At 37.1% G+C, this 22,331-nt stretch overlaps 2 protein-coding genes and 1 long non-coding RNA gene across 3 annotated transcripts; 1 reads left to right on the top strand and 2 right to left on the bottom strand.

The window, feature by feature from the left end:
- Positions 1–1,990: 1,990 nt before the first annotated feature.
- Positions 1,991–4,366, bottom strand: LOC311076260. The gene is made up of 5 exons (XR_014604636.1): positions 3,005–4,366; positions 2,706–2,906; positions 2,486–2,592; positions 2,201–2,369; positions 1,991–2,108 (listed from the first exon to the last, which is right to left on the bottom strand). It is a non-coding gene; the product is annotated as an uncharacterized lncRNA (long non-coding RNA).
- A 4,600-nt stretch (positions 4,367–8,966) lies between these two features.
- Positions 8,967–10,885, top strand: LOC311076170 (cystatin-C). The gene is made up of 4 exons (XM_084104121.1): positions 8,967–9,279; positions 9,736–9,887; positions 9,989–10,090; positions 10,266–10,885. Exons 1-4 carry the CDS (start codon positions 8,991–8,993, stop codon positions 10,350–10,352), a joined length of 630 nt encoding a protein of 209 aa, XP_083960247.1. The 5' UTR covers positions 8,967–8,990; the 3' UTR covers positions 10,353–10,885.
- On the bottom strand, positions 10,877–21,776 carry rassf6 (Ras association domain family member 6). Its single transcript, XM_084104120.1, has 11 exons — positions 21,532–21,776; positions 20,450–20,527; positions 20,083–20,161; positions 19,693–19,844; positions 17,976–18,064; positions 16,029–16,222; positions 12,115–12,216; positions 11,917–11,968; positions 11,465–11,583; positions 11,279–11,376; positions 10,877–11,202 (listed from the first exon to the last, which is right to left on the bottom strand). The coding sequence occupies exons 2-11, from the start codon at positions 20,506–20,508 to the stop codon at positions 11,127–11,129; spliced, it is 1,020 nt and encodes a 339-aa protein (XP_083960246.1). The 5' UTR covers positions 20,509–20,527; positions 21,532–21,776; the 3' UTR covers positions 10,877–11,126.
- Positions 21,777–22,331: the final 555 nt, after the last annotated feature.

Here is a 22,331-nt window from a genome sequence, read left to right as displayed (position 1 = left end):
ACCAAAAACCAAAAACCAAAAACCAAAAACCAGGGAGAATGCTCAGAATTGCAGTGTGACACTAAAACAAGACTTCACAGTGAGTGATGGGGTGAACCAGGCTTATATGGGGTGAACTAAACAAGATAATGAGACACAGGTGAATGTGATAATGAGTGCTGATGAGTCCAGGCAGAGAATTATGGGAGATGTAGTTTGTGAGTGAAACATGATAGTCTGGTGTGGAGTGCCCTCTGGTGGCTCTCAAGGGCAATCCAGCTGGTGACCGTTACAAAAGCGAACACACCACATGAGCATCCCTCTGAAGTGGGTGAGGCAAGCTTTCACACACCCAGTTTGAAACTGAAACACCCTTTGCTACCATCAGGGCTCTACAAACAAGATGGTATGGTTCTCTTTCAAGCAAACAGTATATTACACAATAACACTACATATAATTGTGGTGCATGAAAAATACCTTGTTGTCTCCAAACACCTTTTCTTCTTGATGTCTGACTCTCCAGAATGTTTTTTTTGTTGTTGTTGTTTTTTTGGGATGGGACTACAGCCTTAGTAACATGCAAAAATATCCAGACAACATGATAGGGGTATATTATTGCAAATCAGTATTAAGGGGATAAGGGAAAACTCAAGGGACTAGGGCTGGGTAAAAAATATCGATTTCTCGATTTTAATCGATTCTCATTTTTACGAAACGATATCGATTCTTAAATCCCAAGAATCGATTAGTCATCCTGTTTTCAGTTGATGAATGAATGGAACATTGTTGCACGCGCCCCATCCAATAAATCGCAATAATCTTTGTGCTTTGTTATTATTGATATGAAACAAAGTCTTACGAAATTCAAAAACATAAATACCGTTTTGGCGCTGCTGTGGCGTGAGATCGCTCTGGCTCAGCTCAGCTTAAGAGAAGCAGCAGCGCGGAGCGCACATGATCTTCTCTTCCGCCTGAATAATACCAGTTACAGCGCGAAATAAACATGAATAAACATCTGAAAGTGTGTTAAAAGATAGAGTACAACTTATCGAAGTCCGTATCATGTCACATGGAATCGCTCAATCAGTGTTTCAACCGTGGAACGTTTTTTATGACAGCCACCATTTACATTTTTATATAATTTCATATAACTTTATTATTATAAAAATAAATAAAAGTGTATTTTAAGTGTTTGTATACAAATCAGTTAATTTTTACCTTCAATATTATAGTAGGCTAATGAAGCCTATAGGCTACAACTGACTCCCATAGTTTACAATAATAGTTAAGAGATTTGTTTTCCTTGAGAAAATTTGCAATGTATTGTACCTGATATAAAAAATAATCGATATTGAATCGAATCGAATCGTAATCGAAATCGAATCAAATTGCAAGCTTGTGATTCGAAATCGAATCGAATTGTGAAATTTGTGTCAATACCCAGCCCTACAAGGGACTCTTCTATACCACAAATACTTACAACTAGGAACCAGGGGTGGCCCTCATTTACACTGCCCACTATGACCTCATAGTTTACTGGGTCCATCTGAAAAAAATAAAAAAAAATAAAACACCATTATGATCTATACCTTGCAAACCAAAGCCTTGAGTATGTAACAACAGCACAAACGAATGTACACAAAGTCCTGAACAAAATGGGCATTAGCACAAGTAATAAAATGCAAAATAAATCAAATTTGCAAGACACCTTGAGCTTTTCATAATTTCCCTTCCATGTCTGTCATGGCAAATGTGTCCATATGGAATGCTTTGCCTGGTGAGGTCAAATTGTGCTTCTCACTTTCAGGGAAAGATATGTATTTATAACCTTGATAAACATTGCAAAATTAAACATTAATAAAAATATTAGCATAGCAGATGAAAGGCTTATCTGTCAAAATCAATGAAATGTGTAGCCTACCTCACTCTCCAACTCCCTTCCAGGGCCGATCTGTAGGTCTTTGTAAAATAGTTTATAGGGTCCCACTCTGGACAGCAGTACATAACTGTCGTTTCCTGTTTTTTTCTTACATTTTTTTTTTTTTACAATGTTGTCCATTTTCTCCTTCAGAGAAATAGCCTTTGATATGGTTTCCTCTGCTATCACAGATTCCACTGTGCTGTTTACCTTTTCAGAAACATTGAAGATTGAAATTATTTCACTAACTTGTAATTGATACTACATGATATTTATGTGGAACAATGTAAATTATCACATACCTCATACGTCTCAGGCACCTCACAAGGATATTGTGCCTCCATGCCGAACATTAGGAAGAATGGTGAGAACCTAGTTGTCAGCTGTGTCTTGGTTCTAAGACCAAACATTACCGCATCTAGGTACTCGTCCCATTTTTCTGGTCTTGTATCCACTAGTTTGCACAAGGCTCTAGAGAGTCATAACCAAAAGGAGTTGAAAGTTATGAGTAACCAATTTTCAAAGACACCAATACTTCCCTGAATATTGCATTCCCACAAAGCAACCCTATATTAATGAAGGTTCACCTCTGAATGGTTCCATTTAGTTTTTCCACGAGCCCGTTTGTTTGTGGATGGTATGGGGCACAGAGGCTTCTCTCAACATTGAGGAAGGCACAGAGCTCTTCATTGATCTGTTTGCAAAACATACATTAACATTAATCTACAAAAAAAAAAAAAAAACGAATGTGTGAGACCATTAAATTCCCATGCATACTGAATATAGTTCATTCAACAAACTACAAACCTGGTTTACAAACTCAGTGCCTTGGTCAGTGAGTGTTCTCTTTGTTGCCCCAAACCTGTAGATTTATGCTGCAGATTTATTTGGAATTGCATAGGCCTCGGACCATTTTGTATAATAGTCAACGAGGACAGAAATGTACTGGTTGGTTTTGGTGACTTTCCCCACTAAATCCATGCCCAGCAGTTCCAGAGGCTTATCCACCTTAAAATTAAAATAGCTCAATAAATACATTTAAATTCTGTGAACTCATGAAATACCGGTCTCAAAACCCATGCACATCTGTGGACAAGCTTACATACACATATTGGGATGTACTTGGGCTCCTGCTTGATGGACAGTCTGCTGAATCGGCACTGGGCACACTGCAAAACCTGATGTTCAGAAATAAGCACATGAGAAATGCATTCCAAAACATAATCCATTTGTATGTTTCACAGCAAAGTTAAAAGGGAATCATTTAGTATTTACCCATTTATCGATGTCCACCCTCATTCCAGGCCAGTAGAACCTCGCTGAAATGGCAAGCTTTGTTTCTTCCGTTCCACAGTGAGCTCAGTGGGGATTGGCATGGCATTCTGTGAATATTTGGTTGGCCTCTTTTTGTCCAACAACCACTTATTTTCTCAAACCCATACCATTTTTTTTTTTATTTTTTTTTTTGAGGAGATGTAAAGTTGTCTATCTATTGAAATAGCTTTATTGTTAGTAAAATCTAAACAATAACCTGCAAGGATGTTCTGAAGGCCCAATGAAAGAAATAGGCTAATTTAAACTGAAATTGCAGGATAGGTTATTTTTGATGTTCTAATTGCTGGCAAGTCAATTATAAGAAGGCTTAGATTCTTAATTATAAGAAGGTTTGTATCAAGTCTTGGTGTATCACTACACCTACACTACAACTCCTGTCTGTGGAGTTATCTAGAGTTATCTCCACTGTCTAGAATAATTATAATTTAGAATAGATTACTTACCATCAATTTGGAAATTGGAGGAACGTCTGCGAATTACATGTTTATGGTCTTGCCAAATGGGCATGTGCCTTGAGTTTTATAGTTCATGATTTCCTCATACATTTTGGGATCCATTGTTGGAATGTGCCAGCAAGAATAGAAATTCAGGCGACAATGTTGTGTGGTCATCTCCCCATTTTATAACACCATTTATTAACTTGTTTAATTGATTGACTTAATTAGTGCCCTCTGAAATTGTATGTTAATTAATTACGATTAGAATGTTATGTTGCACCCATGCATATTGCATGTGAAAAATATTAAAGAAGGTAATAATAGCAATATATGGTTTATTCATATTTATTCATTTATTTTTATTTCATACAGGGAACATAAAAGGTGTCAACTGAAAATGTGTTTCCCTTGTGACAATAATATGAGGAACTCTTTTTCTCATGTGTATTTTGGTGACATTGAACATATTGTTAATACATTTTGTATACTGTTTACAAAGTTGTATATCATAAACCTGTCATCTCTGAAATTTTGCAATCTTTATAAATAATAATAAGACAATAATATGAGGCATTGAGTTTGGATGTCAACACGGACAGATAAGGTCATTTGTATGGGCAAAATTCAACTGAATATATTCAGACATAATGCAAAAAATATGAACAAGTGCAAGATTAATTCATTCACAGAAATATTACTGGAGTGTGAACCATTTTATTATGCTGCAGTGTAGCAAGACATTTAAATGTTGCGCCAATGCTTTTGGCCTTTTTCGTTTTCCGTCCATCCAGCTGTGCTTTGATGCATCTATGCATGTGTTGCCAGAAGAGAGGCTGACTGACACACCTAGGAGGGAGAAGAATGCCTTCCAGACTTGGAAGATGAACTGGGGACCTCATGCCTTCAGGGAGACTGTCTGAATAGAGGCTTTCGCACTGGAGCAACCTTTTCATAGTTCCTAGAACTATTGGCGGAAGTTCCCGGATTTTGGCGTGTTCACACCGCAGGAGCTAGGAACGATTTTAGTTCTAGGAACTCCATTTACCTCCTACTTCAGAGTCGGGTCTAATCCAGCACTATAGGAACTACCAGTGACGTTAGTTTACACTGATTGGCCGAACACACGCAAAACACCAGCACCCGCCATTTTAAAAAATAGGCTGTGTAAACACACAGATTATAGCCTATATATTTACTCCAGAAACTAACTCTACAAACATGGAAAACAGTGATAGATGGGCCTCTTAACCTTTACACTAAGGAGAAAAGGGGGACCAAGCCAAACATAGTTGTGTATTTCTGCTCAGCTAGCGACACTGGACATCAACCACACGGCATACGCTAATACCTTTTCATTACGGTCTACTTTCTATGTATAACAGTTCTATCTAATAACGTATTAGACAGGACTGTTAGATAGATCGTAAACTAATAAACACAGAAAATGCGCGCACTGTGAGCTCAGGCTCTGGCATTCTCAGCGGTGTCAAAATAAAAGTCACAACAACAAGCGCTGCTTATGTCACTTCAGAGTTTCTACTGTCTGTGCAAATGCAACCCTAGAGGAACCATTAGTTCTCTGGAAACCACCCTGGTGTCTAGTTCCTAGAACTACCCGGTGCAAAAGCCCCTAATGACAGAATAGCGCTTCTGTGGCCTCTAGAGCTGTAGGCAGTCTTTTCAGACATATGGGGACTCCCCACCCGGAGGGGAGCCAACAGCAACAACCCGGGTGCCGTAGCAACGGCCCTGTGTGACCAGGGGTGATGTGGGACAGGCAACAGAGAGAGCTTGCTCATTGGAAGGTGGCGAGGAGACTTCGAGATTGCATATTCAGGGCAGCACTGAACTTCCTCAGACATACAGGGCCACAAGTAGCAGTCACGGAGGAGCGAGTGTGGGGTTAGAATTGTTCCATCTTTCCAAATAAAAAGAAATATGATTTTATGTCACAAACAAAACTCTGCCTGGCATTAATTTGTGGATCACTACTTGTGGATCACCGCACACTTTTGTGGACTTTGAAACATTTCTAGCATGAAGATGTGCACACAAATCCACTAAAACCCCACTGTCGACTCAAGCCAATCAAATAACGGCCACATTGTGCTGACCAATCGTAGCACATTCTCACTACAACCAATCACGTTTTGCTTTACACTTGGGGTAGGAACAGATTCATTTTGTATTCTATGGGCGCTTTGTTTAAATTGATGATCAATTTGTGTTCCACAAATGCACAAGAAGTGATTTAGTGATTTACTTGTGATTCTTTTTCTTTTCTTTTTTTTTTCTTGTGGATCATAATCTATGTATATAATGGAACAATTCTAACCCTTATAAGTGAGAGTGTCTGATGGAAACGAGAATGAAAGCCTGTTCACCCCAAGGATGATAACTAATGATAACGATAAAGATATATATCTAAAAATCATCCTTCATATAAACTAGCAGCAGTCCACACCACAGCTATAACGATAACAGCACAGAGAAACAATATCGTTGGAATCACTTTCAGAACGATTTTTTTCTAGCTGACGAATGATAACAACATTGACAGCCAATCAGAATCCATCCTGCTTTAAAGAGCTTGAGCATTTAAAGTGACAGACAAGCACGTGCTTATAATAAACAACAATATCATCCGCTGGTGTGGACGCCAATACAGTTATAGCTATAGTTATCTTTATAGCCAGTTATCTACTAGTTATCATTCTAGGTGTGAATGCACCTAATGCCCACCAGGCCTGGCGAGGGTTCAACCGTCACACCAGAGATATTTGAGGTTTAATACTTCATATTGGTGGGCCTCATACCACAAGTCGGGCTGTAGGTAGGGTATCCGGGGGTCCGGTGCAGGCTGTTGGTTGAAATAGTGAGAATCGTCACCACTTTTCTCCCCTCTAGCAACTCAAGAAAAGAGCGAGTTCTGCTTAACAGGTGTTGGTGGACCAACAGCCTATTGATCCACATTTAGACCCTCTTAAGCATCATTTTTCTGGATTTAGCCTATATACTGTCAGTGGTTGAAGTGCATCTTTATTGTAATGTTACTGTATGTTGTTGCTATATGAAAATTATACTTAAAATATTTTTATTATAAAAAATAAATGCAATTTTATGAACTGAAATGTCCATGCATGCAAAATGAAAACAAATATGCTGCCATCTGTTGGGGAAACATTTGTTTGTTAATAGAACTGGGCAAATTTTACAGCATTTCACACTGAATTTAATTGATAGATTAGGACTTTCTGTTTCAGTCATGACTATTATAAACTGTAAAATGGATTGATTTGTCTAAAACTATAAGTACATCCTCTCAGACTACAACAAAATACATCAACGTTGTCCATTACACACTGATCAGAATCAGAAAGACCTGTTCTAAACACAACACTATAAATATAGGCACCCATTGTACATACACTTAGATATATGCAGTATTTGATAGTGACACTTTTTAAAGCTTTCTGTTTATCATTAACCTAAATACACATGCAAATCAGTCTGCGTATGTCAGAGGGGTTTTAATAGTTCATCGTCAGTTCAAGTCCTTAAAGAAGCTTGTAGAACAGAAGAGCATTTTAACAGCACTGAGCCCTACAGGGCTTAGTTTATCACTGCGACTGACCAACATGACAGGGTTAACTGAGGTTATCATAGTCCTTATAAAAGAGACTGTATTCATCTGATATACTTGATGACATAATTGATCTTAGAGGATGAGTTTCCCCATTTACTCCCTAATATTTCCCTGACAAAGTAAAATCCTTGGGCCTGATAAGCACAACTCTTTGTAACCATTTGTTTCTAATGGGTGTAAACCATTCAAATCAAACTATACATATTACAAAATGAATATAATACCATAGTACATCACACACTGTAATTACAAAGGCTATATGTCATCACTGGTCCGAAATGCAGCCACATACAGACATGACATAAGGCCAGATGAGATAACTGAACTATTACATTGCCACTAAAAAGTGCTGTAGAGATTATTGTAAACAAGGCAAACTGGAACTGCCTACAGAAGATGGAATTTTAGTATTTTATAAAGCACTGGTGATATATATGAAGAGTTCAGATGCAAAAGCCTCTAAGTGCCATGTGAAATTTTCTTCTAGAATGATCATTTTTATCAAGCTTGTATATTTAAGTAATTTCACTTAAATGACAATTAATAGGTAATTTACATTGCCATTTAAGTGAAATTATTGAACTTAAATATACGAGCTTGATAAAAATTATCATTCTAGAAGAAAATTTCAGATGGCACTTAGAGGCTTTTGCATCTGAACTCTTCATATATCTGTTGTGCTCTGTCAGCATGTCCTTTATGTGACTCTGGGTTGATTGTTTTGTCTGGGCTTTTGTTTGGCAGTGTGGGTGTGATTTTTGTAGCTCATGTTCTAGATTGTTTTGTTTTTAAATGTGGCCTTGGTGAGAGGTATTTGGACGTCAATGTTCAGGACAAATGACTGATTATCATCCACCAGCAAAACATGTTTTGGGATTTAGAATGTATTATTTTATTTTATTTTTCTTTGAAGAAATTATAAGAGGGCACCATATTAGACACTATACATGCAAACCTTGACTTTTTCCATTCAGAATTAAATGTTAAAAGGTTTAGTTTAAATTTGAATCTACAACATATGTAATACTGATATAAAATGTTTCTATATGATATGATTGTTATATGCAAGGTACTTTAATGTTGATTTTATATATATTATAAATATAATTACATTAAATATAAATATTTTAAACAATGTCACCCATAATCAACAATATATATATATATATATATATATATATATATATATATATATATATATATATATATAGCCAACAGAGGACATGAGTGAATTGATTTGTTTACTTTTTAAAATTATTATTATAGCTTATTCATTTAAAATTGAAATGAAAATCAATCACATAGGCTACAATTGATTTTACAAATTCAAAATATACATACATATATATATTTTGAAAAGGCCTGAATTTAAAACGAGGCATCTCAAAAAACAAAAAAAAAAAAAAACACACATAAGTAAATAATAAATCTATGCCCAAAAAGAAGTGAATTGTTAATCAGATGCAGTTGCATGCAATACAAATAAATAAGCAGAGACGTTTGCTCTCAATGTGGTTAAACTCTTCGTAAGCTTCACCTGTAAGTGACAGGAAGTTAAATTACATGCCGAAAAGCTGTCTAAGCAGACCGGCAGCTTACGGCGTAAGAAGATTACCATTTATTTCCTCATTTTCCGGCCTAAGACAGACACACACACACACACACACACACACAATGTTTCCTTTGACTCACCGTCTTTGTGGATTCACCCTTTCAGGCTCATTACATCAGTGGGCGTCTCACGAACTCCACCCTCACGGGCGGGATAGGGCGCGTGCGGCACCAGGACGCGTCACGCATTCCGTGTCTACATGGCAGGATTCTCCTCATTCCCTGGGTCATTCTCTCAGAGATCACGCAGCCGAAGCCATGCATGTCTGCTTTCTTCTCCTCGTGTCTTTTCTCTCTCTGTTTCACTCCAGCACTGCTGACCAGCCTTTGGAGGAAGCAATAGTTGTAGCAAGTAAGCTCATATTGTTCTTATTACATTGGGTTATTTACACAGTTTCAAATGTTGAACGTGTTTTTTTTATTGTCGTGTGCATTAAATGTGAATATTTTAAATATCAGAATTTGAACTGTCATAGGATATCTAGACTATAGCTACTTTTTATAGGCTAGGCTAGTGTGTAATTATTATTGAGAGATTAGCCTACGTCGCAGATGCAAGATGTAAACTTGTAATTATGAGGGAAAAAAGTCAGAATTGCGAGATAAAAAGTCTCAATTTCGATTATGGTACTTCACAGAATACATTTCCTATCTAAAAAAAAGGTATCATAATTGCAACATGGATTAACAAAAAAACAATCTTTGTTGGTGAAATGTATATAATTTGACGTAAAGTGAACAATGCAATGCAAATACATTTCTTCAAAACCAAGTGCTGGCATTAATATTCCCTCTCCGTGTCTCACAGGAAATGTGGCGCTTCTCGGTGGCTGGAGCGACGCCAACCCAGAGAGGGAAGATGTTCAAGAAGCTGCTAAAGAAGCTGTAGAGGCATTCAACATGAAGTCCAAAGCAAAGAAATACTTCAAACTTATCAATATCACATCGGCTCGCACTCAGGTACAGATTTCATATTTTTATACTGTTCATGAATCATGTGTATACCGGTATTATGTGTTCTAATCAGCATTGAATAACAGTGAATGAACGTTTCTGTGCAGGTAACAAATATGATAAACTACAAAATAGAGGCCACTATTGGAAAGACAAAATGCCGCAAATCAGATGATGCAAATATTGAGGCTTGTGGAATGGCAAAAAAGGTAGTTTCATATATATATATATATATATATATATATATATATATACATACATACATACATACATACATACATTATATATATGTACATGTACTTCATTTTTAGTTTTTAGTGTAACAAAAATGTACATTACTTTACTTTTCTTATTTTTGACTTTTTTTTTTTTTTTTTTTTTTAGCAACTGGCATGCAAGTTTGAGGTAGCCCTTAACCCAATGAATGATGACCACGAGGTGCAGAAGATGAACTGCAGAAGATCCTCTTGAATTTCACATGGACACCAAGTTGCCACAGTTTTGCACTTTTGGATAGTTGACCAGACCACACATTATTTTTCTTGACATAAACATTGTTTTTTTTTTTTTCTGATATATAGCTTATGTAGAATGGAGAACTTTTGTAAAAACTTATAATGTGGATTAAAAAACCTCCCTTTGAAAGGAATTTTATATTTTGTTAGGTACCTAAAAACGTAAGCTTTTTTATAAATGGTGAGAATTTTATAGCGAAAAAGTGAGATCAGTATTTATATGTAAACTATTTGAAAACAAATTATGTAATGACAAAATGATATGTGATTTTAAGTGATACATTTTGGCAAGAAGGGTAAAGTTAAGTTTAGAATCTGCCATTGACAGATGTTTTCCAGAATTCTACAGTAAGCCAGTTGGAACTTATGAAGTCATTTTGCAAACCTTTTTTTTTTTTTTTTTACATTTCCAAGAATACAATCTTGAGAGCAAACCACATTATAGCAATAGAGCTATTAATCCACAAATAAACTACAAATCAAATACCAGTATTTTATTTGGTTTCTCGCATGATAAATATTGTAATTACATTTATGTGAAAACTATTTTACATTATATTTACACTACAACCACAAACATTAAAGCCATGTTTGAAATGGCCTATGCACTTTTGAACATCTCACAATCCTGATGTCTGTCCTGAAGACTCCAGTTTCCATCTTATTTTCCATTTCTCTTTGTACCCTGAGACTTCATGTGGAAAACAGTTTTCCATTACCAAGACTTCATTTATACAGTTGTCTCGGTTTTGACCGGCATCATTTTTTTCAAGCACTGCAACAAAAGATTCCGTTCCGTTTTATACCTGTATGATAAAAACACACGTAAGCTTATCAGGCAACACTAAAGTCATTGGCAAAAACACATTTTGTTTTTCTTACTTTGCGATTATTCTTTGTTCTTCTTGATGCTCTTGCTCTTCCAGCTTCTGCAGAATTACTCTCAAAATGGGCATCTCTAAATTGAGGTACTGAGCAACCTGTTAAAGCAGTGGAAACAGGACATTAGTTTAACTTTATTTGAGTATGAAATACAAATTACTGTCATGTCTGGAGAGCTAGTCTTACATCAAGGCTGACTTCCTGTTCGTCTGCATCCATGAGGAAGATTTTCATAATGCTGTTTGATGGTCCCTGTAGAACACGTTCCCACAGTGGCAGGTCTGAACTGCTCAACCTTCGTTTCTCTACCAACAATGGATTTAACAATCAGAAATGTGATTCTGTGAAATGTGATTCTTTGTGATTCAGCAAAGTCTAAACTCTAGGACAGAGAATCTTGGAACAAATGTTGGATGAATGATGGCATAATTCTTATCAAATATGGATCAAAAATTGTGAGGGGGGGGTATATAATATAATTATAAAATAAACTACTGCCACAATTAGAACTAAATTAAGATTTAAATTAAGATTTAAAACTATTTTGTTCCTTGTGAATTTTTATTTTTTTTATTTTTTTATGTTTTGGAATAAATTGAGGGTGAAAACATAAAACTGAATTAATAATTCTACATTACCTCCACTTTGATGAATGCAGTAGAGAGCAAATTCATTTGGACTGTTTTCTACCTGCATTAAAAAAAGGTTATCTGTGAATTTGTCTATCAAAATTAAGGGTGGAAATCATGGGTCAAGTACAACAAAATGACTGAAATTACTTAGCAAAATGTTAAGGGGGTTATGTATTGAATTGCCATAGTAATAATAATACTTACTTTAAATTTCTGAAGCAGCTGTGTAATGACTTCTTGTGTTGTCATCTTGCTGGTAATGTGCACATTTGTGGTTGCTCCATATGATGGCGTGAAAATAGATGTCTGCGTAAACAAAATAAACCAAAGAATGCTATAAAAAGCTGTATTGCTGCTCTCCCTGCTCTTATTCATGCTAGGCTGCATGGATGCGCAGGGAGTTCTTGCCCAGGACAGAACCATACCGCCAATCCTAATTGTATGCCAATTGTTAATCGTATTTAGTGGTCCTGACAGAAAAAATAGTTTTTGTGAAGAGTCATCTGAATGGAATAAATCAAATGAGATGCAGGGAACACTATACAAAATCCTATATTAAATTTCTCAGAATTGTGAAATATAAACTCATATATGTCTCAAAAACACAGTTTGAAATCACCCTTGTTCTCTACGTCACAAATAACATTGTAACCAGTCACGTCAATGTGGATGTGAAACAGGTGCGCCTTCAGGTTTCTATGTCTTCAGAGACCGCAGTGTGTGTGTGTGTGTGTGCTACACTCTCTGTCTATCCACTTTGTTAGGAGTTAGAGTTCCAGCTGTCAGTGTGCAGAAATTTCTCAAGTGTGAAAAAAATTAGGCGATTCGTGCCTGCTTGTTAAGGGCCCATCCCAGAGTACGAGACGCATGACTTTTGCTTTGAGTATTTGGGGGAAGGGTCTGCTCCCCTTGCATTTGAGCATGGCGAGTGTGAGCACTGTGAATTGTTAAAGTGCTTCATACTCATCTCACATATTTTCAAGGGCAAGCTCCTACATTGAGATTGTGAAATTCTGCGACAACACAGGATGTTCCTGAGGTCTGCTTTCAGGGGCAAAGCTTACCAATATCGGGTTCTTCCATTCGGCCTAGCCTTGTCACCCCGCACATACACAAAATGCATGGATGCAGTTCAAGCTCTGCTGCGATTCGACATCGGAATGTCGTCCTCACTCATCTGGTTTATCTGGGGTTATGACTCAACATCAAGAAATGCATTCTCTCTCCTGCCCAGAGGACAACGTACTGGGACTTGGTCACCATGCGGGCACAACTGTATCTGTAACTGTGGAAATTACTCTGCATCACTTTCAAAGATTTGTAGGTCTTATGGCAGCTGCATCCATTGTGATATCTATTGGCCTTTTGCACATAAGACTGTTTCAGTTGTGGCTCAAAGCCAGGGGATTTCATTCAAGGGCGGATCCTCAAAGGCAATTAAGGTTTATGCGCCACGGGCATCGTCACCTGTTCTATGTGGCTCAGATCCCAGTTCCTATCCTTGGTTCCCACTCTAGATGTGTGTTGTAATCTCAAGATGCTAATGACAGACGCATCCTGTACAGGCTGGGGAACGGTCTTAGATGGCCGTCCAGCCCGAGGGATCTGGAGTGGCCATCTCGATTGGCACATCAATTGTCTCAAATTGATGGCTGTATTTCTGGCCCTGAAGGATTTCCTTCAGCAGTTAAGGGGCTACAATATCCTAGTGCAGGTGCTCAACACTACGGTAATCTACTTAAACTGCGTACATGTCCTCTGAACAGGCTAGCCCCGCAGGTTCTGCTTTGGGGACGAGTTTCTGTCCTTCAGGGAGATTTACATTCCTGGACATTTGAATGTGGGAGCAGATTCATTATCTAGACAGGCTGTGACAAACGGAGAATGGAAACTCCAATTCAAGTCACCTTTATTTATATAGTGCTTTTTACAATATACAGATTGTTTCAAAGCAGCTTTACAGTGATAACAGGAAAATAAAGCAACAAAGTTTGTTTCAGCTATACAGCAGATCTAGAAGAAAGTATTTTGATAGTCCAGCTTAAGTTCATTGTGATGGTTCATTTTTTTCTAAAAAAGTTATTAATTTAGTTCATCTATACAACCGCTTTGGAGAAAACATTGATTTCACCCCGACACAAACACAAACTTCACCCCAAGATAGTCAAACAGATATGGGAACGATTCTACAAAGCAGAAGTGGACCTCTTCACCTCTCAAGAGACAGTGCAATGTCCCCTTTACTTCTCTCTGAGCCACCCAGCCCCCCTGGGTCTGGATGCAATGGCGCATACATGGCCCTGAATGTGCCTGTATGCATTTGCACCGTTCGCTCTCCTTGCCAAGGTGTGTCAAAAAGGGTCTTTCTTCTTATTGATAGCACCTTGTTTGCTGATCAAAGTTTGGTTCTCAGTGATAAAATCCCTCCTCAACCGAACATAGAGGAAGGATATTATCGAACAGGAGGAACCTTCTGTCTCAGGCACAGAGGACAATATTTCATCCCCGGCCCGAGCTGTGGCCCCTTAAAGCCTTCTGTCTTCCGCCTTTCACTACAGAAGCAGGATAAACTTCACCGAATGTGTCTAATCCGTGCTCTTCAGACTTCCGTCCTCTGCACTAGCCAGTGGTTTAAGTCAGAGCAACTCTTCATTTGCTATGTGTGTCGTAACCTGGGGGCGGCCTCCACCAAGCAAACAATGTCACACTGGGTGAGGGATGCCATTACCCTAGCATACAAGATGTGCGGTCAAGCTTCGTCTCTAGGAGTTAGGGCTCATTCTACATGGGGAGTTGCTTCCTCCAAAGCTTTGGCAAGGGGCGCACCCTTGCCACAAATATGTGATGCGGCAGGCTGGTCCTCTCCGAACACATTCATCAGATTTTATAGCTTGGATGCTCATGCTCCTTGAGACGACATCCCAAGCTTCCTTGGCGTGTTTGCCACACACTCACAACTGGTCAAACAAAAATGCTTTCCCATAGTGCTATGAGTGCAGCATCTCATTCCCGCTTTTTCAGGGAACAGGGTTACAGTCAAGTAACCTGAGACATTATCTTGGAATATTTTTCTGTTGATATGAAAAATCAGGTACATTTAGCAATATAGTGGGTGAATTATGTATATGATGTATTTTACAATGTTATGATAAACTAAATGCCTTTCTCCACTGACGTTCTAAGTTGTTCAAAGCGTTTCTAAGGATACAGATTTTTAGAAGGAAGCTGAGGTGGCAAATGGGAACATGGTTTGTGTAACATTATCAACACATTATTAGATGTTTGATAACGTAGTCAAGCAAAAGGCTAATCGTATTCATTACTGTGATGTGCCCGATGCTGTATAGAGCAATACATAAAATGCATTACCATTCTGATGCATTGACTTGAAAACAAGCCTGTAATTAACTCTTACACTACTTCTTCCGAATCAGTTTCTGGTTCAAACATACATGGCTGATTTAAACCAGTATTTCCACTTGCCATTGTGCAGCTTTTTCTACAGTTAAGTTGACCAAGTGGATGAGGTATTCTGAGCTTGTGTGATTGCATGGAGGCGGGGCTAATTTGCATATTCATGAGTCCGCATATATTAAATGAAGCATTCAATGTTAATTCAATGTTGATACAAGACCTTATTTCACCCATGTTGAAAGGCAAGACGGAGAAACAACGTTGCAATGTCAACACTGATTCAACTTTAGTGCCTGACGTTTTCACCTGGCTTTAATGAGATTTCCTCAATAAATAGGCAAGAATAAACCTGGTGTCCTCCATGATTCCTTTTCTTTCTGACAGCAAAGCACTTGAATACGATGAGTTCAAAATCACAATTTCAGAAGTGGGAAGTAGGACATTTCTGATAACATGTGAAGGTAGCACGATTTACATAAAACTCGACAATCATGGTGAAATACGTTGATAGATGCTAGTACAAGTACAAATTTAAAGTTACAAAGTTCACAAAACATGTTCACCTTTTACAGATTTATGTATAAAGTATGTGTATTTCAAAAGTTAAACTATATAAAATACCTATCAAAGCAATATAATACTAACAATATTATTGATAATTTACATCTGGCTTCAATGTTGGTCATGGCAGATAAGGTACAGACCTTGTAGTTGTAGAAGTGTCCATTGATGGAGAAGCGATTATTTCTGTTCCTCTGACTTTCTACCATCTTCTTACTTTTCACCCTCATTTTCACCAGCGAGGCATCACTCATGGTACGGGTCAGATATGAACTTTCTTCACTGATAGGCACAGTCCGGGAAGGCCCTAAAGTCTTGCTCTCGTATTGGATGTAGCCTTAAAGAGAGATTTAGTTAATTAAAGGATTAATGCCATTTTTAATGCAGAAATCAAACTGCATGATATTAAGTAATTATACTGTTTTTCTTTATATGTTTCATAGTGCTAATTCCACTGTTATCAAATAGAGCGCAACAGTTGGGTTCCCGAAGTAAAAACTCCATTCGTTTTCTCCATAGAAAAAAGCAACATGCGGAAAAAGATCTTGTTAGCTCCGCCCACTCCCATGAAGCAATGCAAATGGCTTAATCGAATCGATCTCCATTCGCCCACAAAATACTTAAATATTTGTATTTAAAGGCACAATATGTAACTTTTTTGCTTTAAAAATAGCAAAAATCACTATATCTATGTTATATATTTTTTTTTGTTGTGTACTTACATTATCCCGACTGTTTCCAACAACTTTCAAACCAGGAGAAATTTGTAATTTAATTCGAGAAACGTCCTGTTTCTTTATTTCCGTTTTGTCGCCGCCAATGCCGTCATATCCGCGTTGTCCCTGGTTTCTGCTCGTGCTGCCATGGCAACCAGAGCTATGAACCAGAGCCGTCTGATAGTAACCAAAGCGACTGACGCGGACAACTGTGTAGTTCGCAATGTCTATTTGCACGCTGTTGTTGTTTCGTTCAAACGTTATGGACCATGGCAAGCAGACTTTGAATAAAAAAGGAGAACTAAAACGAGAATCAACATCAGCGCGGTGTTTTCGAGATGCCGAGAGCTCCCATAGACAGTATATAAACGAGAGCTCCACGTCCGAGACTTCGACCGCTCCTACATGTACTTTATTAAACAGGTGAGCACATTTACATAAAACTAATCAATGTTTTATAGTTCAACAATGATAAAATGTTAGAATATGATCTGTATGTTATTCTAATGTTGATCTAGCTTAACGTTACTGCTAACGTTAGTCTCATACAGACAGACTAACACATACATTTCAACACATTCAAATGCAGTTTAGTGTGATAGTGTAATGTTAGACCAAGTGAAACAGCGCTGCGTTAACTTACCTCACAAGTTTAATTTGTCTAATAAACTGACCTGTGAGTAGTAATTCTGCGTGTAGTTCGGTAGAATGAAATGTCCATATTCCTTTTATATCCGCGGGACTCGCGTCGCGTGTGGAGCTGATAGCTGTCTCTTAGCAGTCCCGAACTGCTTCATATCACAGTCATGATAAAAACATTGATGTATTCAGTCATCCATAAACATTATTAGATCGGTCGGCTTGACGTTGACGACAAGATCCATAATTCTTAGCAAATGTTGCGTCATCAAACTACGCCTTTGTTATTGTAAATAGGTTAGCGACCCCTAGTGGAGAAAAATGCCATACTGTACGTTTAAGCATATTTTGCAATAATCTTAAAATATATTGTTTCAACATTGTGATTGAGTCATTTTATATTTCTCCATCATTTTTAATTAAATTATGCTGTTTGCAGTGCTTCATGGGATTGTAGTTCTTTCCCTGACTAAAGCCGTAAAGTTCACAAAAGTCTGGTACCCTTGTATTTTTGTTCGCATTTCAAATACTGCTTCAAATCAAAGTTTGTAGCCAGTTGTGATTCACTTCGTAGCTGATTGTCTTGGTTCATGACTTACAACTCTTTAACGAAAATCTCTATGGGGAAAGATTTATGGAAAAAATACTTCCGGAATCAGCGCCTCTGAAAAAGGGTGTGGGCGCTAATGCACTCTATACTGACTGTACTTGTAATACAAGTATAAGAAATGGAACCTTGATTAGGATTTTCAGGTTTCGTGGATTCAGCTTCCTCCAGTTCATCAATACGAAGATCATCAAATTCTCCCCATCGTGTCATACCCCTAATGGAACATAACATTTTATTAAATCACAAGCATATACTGTAATGAGAAAGCAAAAAAATATATATAAAAAAAATCTTTAACAATGATTTCTAGGTCATTTTGTCATGTTCAGACTGTACAAATGGCTTAATCTCATCTAAGACAGAAAGTTTGTTTTGTGTCCACTGGCTTCCTGTTATAATCTTGCCTCACCCATTTTATTCAGACAAATGTTCAAACCTTATCTTCCCACTGTAGATATACTCAATGTTTAGTTAGTTCTGTTCTGTTGAAAATTGGACTACAAGATCGTGCTGTAAACCTGTGAATTCTGATTAAATTATGAACTTAATTCATGTAATAATTATTTAATGACTTGCTTTTTAAAAGCAAACAACTCTTGTTTGATGAAATACTGACAACAGTTTATTTTTATCATGTAATTTTGTCATCATTTACTCACCTCAAGTTGTTCCAAACCTGTATGAATTATTTCTTCTGCTGAAAATAGATATTTTGAAGAATGTTGGTAACCAGGCAGTTGATGGACCCCATTGTAGTATATATTTTTTTCTACTATGGAAGTCAATGGGGTCCATCAGTGGGGTCTAGTTACCAGAATTCTTTAAAATATCTAATAATAAAATATCTAACAGAAAAAAGAAACTCGTACAGGTTTGGAACAACTTGAGGGTGAGTAAATGATGACAGAAATTACATTTTTGGGTGAACTATCCCTTAAGGATTTTAAATTATTACATACTTATTTCTATTCATATACTCATTTACATATGAGTAATGTTTTAGCTGATATTTTAAAGTTTATAGTAATTTTCTTTCTGGAAATAAACCAAACAATATTGATGACTCATCAAATGCTTATCCAAATGTTGTTCAATCAAATGCTCTCTAGTATGAGAATGTCCCTCCCCTAATTCCACATATGAGCAAATCATGTTTATGATGTAATCCAAATGCAAACTAAAACTAAAGACTAGAGATTATGTCTTCGATATGTCCCACTCCATCTTTGTTTCAGTAGAAAATACATCAATACAGCATCACTTGGTTTCATGGGGTCTTTAAAGTCACCATGAACTCAAAATTGACAAATCTTTTTTTTTTTTATGAAATATTACAGTATTTAGTATAAATCATTTTCAATTCATGTGCCTCATAGTCTTTAATCAAAATCTCTTCCCTTCCCTCTTGCAGCATCTCTTCTCTGATGATGTGTTTACTGGCATGAGGGCGGAGCAACCTGTCACTCACATGAGATCCACCAATCACAAACCTCAACCATCCAATCAATTCCCCATGGACAAAATCAAGTTTTTCTTGTCTGAGAATCAGTTTCACTCGGATATACGGCACATTAGAGAAGAAAAGACTATTGCAACTTCTGTTTCATGCCAAATTTAAACTCTGGCCCCATAGAGATCCATCGTACAGTACAGGAACGAGTCAACTGTCCATGCCACTGATATTGTCAATAAGAGTTCAGGCTTCTTTGAACCTGAAATATTCCTTTAAATAGACCAGAACATCTTAGCATTTTTTTTTTTTTTCTTTAACTGAAAAGGGAAACACACCACTGGTTTTTACACATAAATAATGGAATGTAATTTAAAAAAAAGAATACAAACCTTTTATTTCCGAGTGGACTCAAGGGGTCTGGTGACTTGACTGACGACTCATTTGTAAATATCGGTTTCTCATCTTGTATTTGTAACTGAATGGGTTTCTTCACACCCCATGAAATGCCAAGGATGCCTTCAAATGTCACCTTCCCTTCATTCTATAAAAGCAGACATGACACGGTTATTACTGATCTGCTACACTGTTCTGTCCCAGCAGAGGGCAGTACAATACTGTTTATGGCAAATTATGATTATAGGCCCAAAGTCCACACAGGTGCAAAACCACATGGTGCAATCAAATAGGCTACCCTCTAAACTTGTCTCACATGTATTAACTGAGCATTAGTAATGTAATGAATGCTTTATCTACATAAAGATATAAGTATGATGTTTTACCTCATAGACAGTGAGCTGCAGGTGTGTTGTGTCTTTAAGAAAGCAGTTGTAGGTGTTCAATAAAGAGGAAAACTGAGCCCTTTGAATCCAGAAAAAAAATCAGCAAGAAAGATACTTATTTCGATACTCCACTTTATACATTCATAGGTTGACTACATGTCAACCTATTCTACTAACCCAAACCCAAAACACCTAACCCTAATGGTCTACTAATACTCTAATGAGTAGTAGTTGCAAAGTGACTTATAGTTAGTAGAATGTCTAAAGTGGACCATCGAAATTAAAGTGTAACCAATACTAATAATAAACTTGAATGATGAAAACATGAGCAAAACAAAGATATATATGTGTGTGTATGACCACTCACCTGGAGCACGATTTTCCGGCACCAATCAGAACAACAGAGTTTGACTGACCTGCATTCATTTCAACAAACCAACCCGATCTACAAAGAAAGTACATTTTTTTAAGCACCATTAAAATATACTTATGACACATTCAAGCCATGAAGACATTCAAGTCAAGACTGCTGTATCCCTCTCAAGATATTTATTCAGATGAGTTCCAACTGTGTCCAAACACGTTTTTTGTCAGCATTATTAGTCTCTGGTATTTGAGTGAATGCAGCTGATGCGTCCATGCTAATGTGCTATTAGCATTCAGACCCTTTCAAAACGCTGTGCTTTAAAAACACTACAGCCTGAGGCCATTAGAGGAAAAAATAGACTGGCAGTCTTGTGTGTTTAGGATTGTTTGAGTTGTACTTTCACATTGCTTGCTCAGTCCGACCAGGAACACTGAGTGAATTTGTGCGTTAGAGGGAGTGGTGTGGTTTTTCAAGTTAGAGCACGCTCTCTACAAACCACAGATACAAATGCAAACAGCTTTGACTGACAAAAGATCTGTGCATCTGTATGTAAATACGTCTGTCAGCAGTGCTTTGCCAATGCAATCAAACAAACAATGGCTTGAAGCAACTTTGAAATTTAAAGCCACAGTGTGTGTTTGATTCAATTCAGAACTCATTTTAGATACAGATTTGAAGTCCCTTGTGTATATTCATAACATTAGCATGTTTTCAATTGAATTTCTGACTTCCTTAGCTGGCAATTTCATAATAGGCTACTTACTAAGTCACTTTTGCATGAGGGCAACTGCCAGCAACATATATAAAAGCATACTTCTCAACTTGATTTAACTCTGTAACACTATTTTACAGTATTCTTTCACGTTACATGCAGTTACTGTAGTAATAACTATAAATAATGCATTTTCACATGCAAGTAACCCTAAACCAACCCCTATTCCTAACCCTATGGTAAGTACATATAATTAATATTACTCAGTACTTAATTACACTGTAACACGGACACCTTAAAATAAAGTGTAACCGTAGCTCTTTAAACACAATACTGTAGTGGCACATGAACACTCTCACAGTTCACTCACCTGCCGTCTGCTTATATCCAGTGTCAGTGGACTTTACCAAGGAAGGGGTCACATATCTCTTCCCAAACGGCCACGGCTATAGCAGTGTCACAGCCCGGGACAGAATGAAGAACTACAGTCCCTGTCAGGTGTTTTCCTGGAGGTTATGAAAATGTTGTGCTGTAACTTGATCCAACTCACCTCTTCTAAAGGCTTCCTGGGAATGCCTGTCAATGCAGTGAATGCATGAACACACCCATAGGTATGAATCCCATAGGTTTGAATTTGTCGGCGGAACAGGAAGTTTTTGATTTATTAGTGACGCAGTGGCCTTAGATGTCAATATTGGGATGCTTCTTAGTTCTAATTTCATTTACCTTAAAAATTTGTGTGCAGGGTTTGAGATTTATGGGAAATTAATTTAATGAAGAGGTCTGGAAATATATTGCACACTTTATTTTTATAAATTTGTTTTTGATTAATATAGTCTTTCAAAAATGTTCACAAAGCTACATATTTGATAGAGTTATCATAATAGTAACATTTCCTCAGTCAATAATAACACTAGAGAAATATATTTATAAAACACACTACCGTTCTAAAGTTTGCGGTTGGTAAGTTTCTTTAATGTTTTTGAAAAATGTTTCTTATGCTTATTAAGGCATCATTTATTTGATCAAAAACAGTAATATTGTGAAATAGTAATATTTAAATATTTGTTTTCTATTTGAATATATTTTTAAATTATTCATGTTGAGCAAAAACAGCAACATAAAAAAATATAAAAAATGTTTATAAAAGTTATGCAGGGAGACAGATTA

The sequence above is a fragment of the Abramis brama genome (genome assembly GCF_963993115.1).
Source record: "Abramis brama genome assembly, chromosome: 25".
Lineage (NCBI taxonomy): Eukaryota > Metazoa > Chordata > Actinopteri > Cypriniformes > Leuciscidae > Abramis > Abramis brama.
The sequence above is the reverse complement of the archived record's forward strand: the minus strand, read 5'-3'. Positions and strand labels throughout refer to the sequence as shown.